Source organism: Nicotiana tabacum, chromosome 10 (assembly GCF_000715075.1).
Source record: "Nicotiana tabacum cultivar K326 chromosome 10, ASM71507v2, whole genome shotgun sequence".
NCBI classification, from domain to species: domain Eukaryota; kingdom Viridiplantae; phylum Streptophyta; class Magnoliopsida; order Solanales; family Solanaceae; genus Nicotiana; species Nicotiana tabacum.
The window spans coordinates 51,398,013-51,405,450 of NC_134089.1; the positions used below are offsets into that span (position 1 = coordinate 51,398,013).

The 7,438-nt window shown below is 42.8% G+C and overlaps 1 protein-coding gene across 1 annotated transcript; it reads left to right on the plus strand.

The window, feature by feature from the left end:
- Positions 1-6,448: 6,448 nt before the first annotated feature.
- Positions 6,449-6,835, plus strand: LOC142165119 (uncharacterized). The gene has a single exon (XM_075223743.1). It carries the CDS (start codon positions 6,449-6,451, stop codon positions 6,833-6,835), a length of 387 nt encoding a protein of 128 aa, XP_075079844.1.
- The last annotated feature ends 603 nt before the right edge of the window (positions 6,836-7,438 follow it).

The following is a 7,438-nucleotide window of genomic DNA, read 5'->3' on the forward strand; positions in this document are numbered from 1 at the left end:
ATCTGTTGTTCAGGGTTCAAGAATTTGAACTTTCTAATGTGATTTTATTTGGCTTTATTTATTGTTGATATTACTGTATCTTTTTGTACCTAATGTGCTAATTGTCATTTACCGCTCTGATATTATTTGAACTGTATTTAAATGTCTTCTTATGCCTCCCTTCTGAGTCTTCTAAAAATCTGTGCTAACGTTCGCGTGGCCCACTTTTCTGTTAGAGTTATACCAAATTGAACGGAGTTGGGCAAGCAACAAGGTCGTGCAGACTTTCGTACTCCCGGTATATTTCCCCCTCCTCAACTCGAGTTTGTCCGCTCGAGTAAGCTAAGTTTAGAACACAACCCTAGGTTTAAACCTAGAATAACGCAACCTCATACCGTATCCCTAGTAAGAACATTTATTTGCATCACGTGCATTCGACCTTAGGGACTCAACAGAGGGGTTGAGTCCGTCTATGACAGGTGTACCCAAAATAACAGACCATCGTGATGCATCCTACGTGCTATATGAATATTTATTTATTTTGGCTTGCATGTTGATCGGCTAGGAAAAGAAAATCAAGAGAAAAAACAAAAAGTGAGGTAGGATAGAGAATGTACCCGATTCTAAAAATCCCAGTATTTGAAAATGTCTCGAAACTAATTTTTTCCAATTGTGTCAAAATTGACCAAACTATGTAGATCTGATTCTCACCGGATGTGGGATATGTAGGCAACCCACATAAGGTTCGGCCTCATTTTTTTTTAAAAATAATCAAGTAAAGTGTAGTTTAGGGTTTTGGTAAAAAGAATAAGCCGACCCAGCTTCGGTTGTATTTTAAGTCGTTCTTGCCGGGATAGCTTAGATTATCTTTCAATTATCGAAAGGCTATTTTTTGTGAAGAACGAGCAAGTCTGTTAGTAAGGTGTCTTTTTCCATAAAATACCTTTCCCCTGGCCTTAAAATTTGTTTAGAATCCTGAAGGAGCCACGTTTACAAAAATGACCATTTTTGCTAAAGTAGCATAAAGGGGGTCATTGTCCGTTGATTTTCTTTTACAAATTGAAAACTTGTTTTGCAAAAAGAGTCCACAAGAGTCAACCCTAACTTTAACCCTCCGCAGGTACAAATGAATACTATCCTAAACCTGTCACAAATGAATACTGTCCAGAACCCGTCCCAATTGGTCATAGAACAGGCGCAGCTGCAGCTTCGCATGTGGTGGAGTGATTTAGATAATGATGGCTAGGATTGGGTAAAAAAGCAGTTGGGTTCCCTTATAGACATCATGAACATCGAACCCCGGGAGGGTCTAATCAATGCTTTGGTAACCTTTTGGGATCCTGTCCACAACGTGTTCCGTTTCTCGAATTTCGAGCACACCCCTACTCTGGAGGAAATGGCCGGATACATTGACTTTGGCCAGCACTTGAGGAAACAACAAGTTATATTCCCGAGGGCTCCTTCTGTGCACAAGTTCTTTGATCTTCTGAATATAAGTATGCAAATGAAGAAGGCCCATGTAAACAATGGATGTTGTTCTTTCTACTTCTTGTACTTCAGTTTCGGGCACTCAGCTGGGTTTGGAACGCATGAAAATGGATTAAACAACAAACAGGATAAAAACACCTGGTAGATTCATCGTCAGTTTGCTTTCATCGTGGCGTTTTTGGGAATCGTGGTCTTTCCGAATGCAAAAGGGACAATAGATACTCGCATGGCCAGAATTGCACAAATCCTCACTACCAAGAAAGATCACACACTTGTTCTGTTAGTGCTGGTAGACATTTATCGTGCATTAACCTTGTGTAAATCCGGGGCTCAATTCTTTGAGTGTTGCAACATTCTTCTCCAAATGTGGTTGATCGAACATCTCCACTATCACCCCAAGTTCATGAGTTATGGTTCAAACGGGAACAACTTCATGAAGAATTATGAGGAAAGGGTGAAAGACTACAAATCTCCAAAAGGGTTTGAGGCCTGGGTCTACCATTTAAGAACCCTGAAAGCAAGTCAAATTGAATAGACCATAGAAAGGCTTCCGGTAACGGAAGTCATATAGATGACAGCTTCAAAAGGCTACTTGATGATGATGGGCCTGAGGAGTATTCAACCATATGCACTGCAAAGAGTTCTAAGGCAACTGGGAAGGTATCAAGTGGTACCCGAAGATGTATATTTGAGTGCCCAAGTCATTGAGCTACACCCAGAAGCAACCCTACCTGATGCTTTAGTCCAACGAGATTGGAATGGTTGCCGATATCTGAAAATTGACACGCAGGAACAAGATCTTGCAAGAGGAGAAGTGGATCCAAATTATACTCCATGGTTTGAGAGAAGGTTTTGTGCGAATGATGAGCCAAAGCCCGAGCCTGAGCCCGAGCCTGAAAGGACCGCCAAAAGACCTCATGTTCAAACTTTGATGATAAAATTCGGGAAAGGTTGGCGTGAAGAGAGAAGGAGAAAAAATATCAAGCTACCATTCACGCTTTACAAGAAGAATTAAGGAACGTCGTATTCAATAATGATCTACATGCACAAGAAGCTGAAGGTGAAAGAAGAAGGTTGGCTCAAGAAAATGAAGCTCTCCAGGCCCAAGTTCGAATGATGAGAATAGCAACTGAGAACCCGGGCAGAAGTAGAAAAGATGAAAAGCTCATTTATAGCCTTACGCAGAAAGTACGTGACTATGACGATGATTTGCAAAAGACTGAGGCTGGGCTAGCGAAAGCCCAAACAAAGTAGGCTAGAAATAGAGAAAAAAATGGGCAACCTTCATTCAACAGCTGAAGGAAAGATATGATAGAGGGGTCACGGGTTGGAAAAAAGAGCTTAATAGCCTTAAGGGTGAAATGATTAAACAAGCCAAGAGCTTCAAAGTCAAGAGAGAACATTGTTATGCTTTGATCTCACAACTAGAGGGAGACCTATAGCATTTGCAAGAGCAGAATCATATGGCCACCCATGTTTTGGAGGCTAGATCTCAGCAAATTGGGCGGTTGTTGCAAAAAAAGGGCATCATCAGGGAAAGGGTTAGAAGAATCGCCGACTACATTGTGATGAAGTGCAACGAGTGTGTGGACATGACCAGGTCCATGTTCTTTGCCACATTAATGATATTTGTTCTCCAAATAATGGATGATCTTTATCACCTCCAGGATGACATGGCGCGTAGGCCTGCGGCGAGACCAGCTGGTGTCACTATGGCAGGATTGGAGGCACTTATGTACTCCTGATTGTCTTCTCTTTTTGAGTCTATATTTTCATTCCTAGAGTATGTTTTGAGTCTATTTTAGTTTTTCAATTCTCAAGTATGTAGGATTGAGTCTTTGAAATAGAGAAAAATTAGAAGTTTTTTTTTAATGAAAATTTGAAAAACCCAAAAATTATTTATTTCACATTTATCTTTGAACTACGTAATGATCTGATTCACGCAACATCGTGATACGTAGGCAATCCCCATCGGATCCGGTCATGGTTTTAAATAATCCAAACAAAAGAGAAAATCAAAAGGGAGAAGCAAAAAAGAAAATAGAGAAAACAAGAAAAACGAGAGCGAGAATAAAAGAGAAAAATAAGAGAGAGCAAAAAAGAGCAAGAGAAAAGATCGGGGAGATAAACAAAAGAGGGGATGAGACACGCAATCGTTGCAAAACATGTAGAAACACATTTAACTGTATAGGTGAATCATACCCCCAATGTGCGATTCCCTATGTGTTAATTGCCTCGAACTAACCATTTTTTGTGTCTGCTGTTGAGTTTAGGTATTGTTCTAAGGTGGTTGGTTTTGTGGTAACCTGGCTTCACACCCTTACTTTATAAGATCTAAGGGAAGTGTCGAAATGTCATCAGATAGTCATCTACCAACAATTCCATCCCAGATGATAGCCCGTTATCAACTATCCCAACATCAGAGTCGACGACTGTTGAAAAGAATAGAGCAATATGCCTCCGCATATTGGAAATTTGGGACACCTGGTCCAATGATAGAGAGCCGCTGAGTGCAATACGTGGTTTCCCCGAGCTACTTCACAGAGCAAGAAGAACTTCCAATGTCCCAATAAGTTACCCGAACACCACATTCAGATATCCCACCATGTCAACCCATTTCACCGGAACGACTTCTGAGGTTCGCCCCATATTTACTGCACCGTCAACTTCGGCTACGGCGTAGCCAACCTTGCATAGGCCAAGCTTTGATCCATCATCATTTACCTTCCAAGTACCATCTTTTCCACCATACACTGCCCATTTCACCACCAATTTTTACCCTCAACAACCCTGGTATGAGTTTACCGTCGGGCAATAGAGAGCTACAAAGAATCCCGAGCAAGAGGAAATCACTCGAAAAATAAGAAGCATGGAACTGAGCCTCAAAAATATACAAGGTTTAAGTGTCCAGAAGAGCATATCCTACGCTGACTTATGCATGTTCCCACATGTTCATTTTCCCATCGGTTTTATGACTCCCAAGTTCGAAAAGTATGATGGACACGGGGACCCTATATCCCATCTCAAGAGGAATTGCAATCAATTGAGAGGGGCAGGCGGAAAAGAAGAGCTCATAATGGCTTATTTCGGAGAGAGTCTAGTTGGCATTGTATCCGAGTGGTACATGGATCAAGACATGTCTCACTGGTACATATGGGATGATTTGTCTCGAGATTTTGTTAAGCAATTCCAGTACAACATAGACAAAGCTCCCGACAGAAATTCCCTGTCTAATCTCAAAAAGAAGTCTTCGGAAAGTTTTTGAGAATATGCTGTTAAGTGGCGCGAACAAGCGGCAAGGGTGAAGCCCCCGATGGATGAGACCGAGATGGTCAGTATTTTTTCTACAAGCCCAAGAGGCTTACTATTTCAGGAATATGATGTGTGCAATGGGAAAGCCGTTTGTTGAGGCTATCAAAAGTGGGGAGATGGTCGAAAATAGTTTGAATACAGGCCGCATATTGATCCAGTCCGCTATAAGAGCTACGTCCCAAGCAATCCAGAGCGGGTCAGGAGGTGTAGCAAACAGAAAGAAGAAAGAAGAAGTGGCGATGGTGGCTTCAAGTCTGAGGAACCCCCGTCAACCCAAAGGTTACTCCCCGCCAAATCCCCCGCAATGTTATTATCCTCACCAGGATGTGGCTTATGCCATGGCTCCTCAGCCTTATGCGGTGATGAATGCCCAGCCATACGCTTGGCCACAACAACAATTTAACCAAAATCGAGCTCCACTTTCTAGAAATAACCCTCCTCACCAAGCTCCATATAATCCCCCCTAATTTCCCATACAATGCCTGTGCCCGAGAGCCACCCAGTAGAACCAACTTCATGCCTATTGGTGAATCATACTCTAGCCTTTTCCCTAAACCGGTCCAAATGGGTTTGTTGCAAACCGTACCCCAAACCAGGCAAAACCCAAAGTCGTCGTCCTACTGACACGATGCTCGATGTGCTTACCATTCAGGAGCATAAGGGCATGATACCGAAGACTGTTGGACTCTCAAAAGGGCAATCGAAAAACTAATAGAGCAAAAGAGGGTAGTACTGAAAGATGAAGAGATCCCCAATGTGAACAATAACCATTGTCGGCTCACAACAACGGGCCATTTATTAGGATGATTTTTGAAGATAAAGAGTTTGACCCAGCTCTGAAAGCCATCATTGCTATTGCCAATGATGAAAAGAAGCCAAGGGCGGTTGCAAAGCAAGAAAAAGGGGCGAAGAAGAGTAACTCCGCCTCTCAAAGTGGAGAAAAGATGGTGGGAATCAAAAAAGGGGAAGTACCCCCTAAAGATGCCATTCTTTATGTTCCCCATGCTCATAAGAAAGAACAATTGGCATTGAGTCCTCCTAAAAGGTTCGAGCTGAACAAGGGACCTAAGATATATGTACCCAAATGGACTTATATGGCGCAGGGACCAGTACTTCCACTCAGGCTGAACGAGGTCGTGATCATTATCCACGCACCACAAAAGCCCATGAAAAAACCCACTGCAGTCCCCTGGAACTACAACAGAGCAATTTTGACGTACAAGGGGAAAGAAATCATGGGGGACGTAAATGAAACTAACCCATCTGAGAAGTACCTCAATCTGGAAGAAGTGAATAGTGCCAAGCAGAAGCGTTTTCCACTTAAAAGGCTAGTCAGTGCTGAAGAAGTAGAAGAATTCTTCCGAAAAATGAAAACTATAGACTACGAGGTAATTGACCATCTCCGAAAGTTTCCCTGTTAGGTCACGCTCTTGTCTCTACTTATAAGCTCGACTGAGCATCAGAAAGTGTTGATAAAGACCCTCAATGAAGCGTATGTTCTGATTGAAACCACTGTTGAGCAACTGGAAAGGATGGCAGAACAATTCTTTAAGGTCAACCGGATTTCATTTAGCAGAAATGATTTTCCCCTAGAAGGGGCTGCCCACAACAAAGCTCTCTCCACTTTAGCAGAAATGATCTTCGTGAAGGGTACTATGTGAAAAGAGTCATGGTGGATGGCGGATCTGGGGTCGACATATGCCCTCTCTCAACTTTGCAAAGAATGGAAATTGGGACTGAGAGAATCAGGCCTAACAATGTTTGTGTGCGTGCTTTCGATGGCATCAAGAGAGACACAATAGGGGAGATCGATTTGATCTTCACTATCAGGCCTGTGGATTTCGAAGTGACGTTTCAGGTCTTGGACATGGATACCTCCTATAATTTTCTGTTAGGAAGGCCTTGGATCCATGTTGTAGGGGTCGTACCTTCTACCCTCCACCAAATAGTGAAGTTTGAACACGAAGATCAGGAAATTGTGGTTCATGGAGAGGACGAGCAATCAATTTACAAGGACCCGTCAGTCCCATGTCTCGAGGCTAGGGAAGGTAGCTAGCACATAGTCTATCAAGCTTTTGAGGTTGTGGTCGAAGATCAATGTAAGGAAGGGAGCCCGTGTCCTCAACTTTTTCTGTCCAATGCGTCAATCATGGTCGCCACTGAAATGATCAAACACGGTTATAAGCCTGGGAAATGGCTCGGGGCATCTTTGCAAGGTATTACGGAGCCCATCACCTTGACTGGAAATAAGAACTTCTTTGTTGTCGGTTCTCAAGCTACAAAAGCCGACGTGAAATGGGCTAAAGAACGTAAGAATGATGGGTGGGTTCTACCTCAGCCGGTCCTGCATATCTCCAAAACGTTCATCGAGCCAAAGTACACAGAAGAAGAAGATGAGACCATCACGACCGAGGAAATTGAGGACATATGTGGAGCCATGAGGCAAATGTTATATGAATCTCACATGGTCTAGCCGGGTGAAGGCTTGAGCACTACTGAGGTGCAATTTATGGGGCCCGATGCCAAGCTGCAAAATAGGAAGGCTACTCCGTTCCCAATCAGGCGGGAATCCCAGTAGTCCAGTCTTACTACCTTTTATGCATTCCGAGTTATTCCAGGGTGTAACTCGAATGTTTCTTTTAGTTTATTGTCTTTAAAA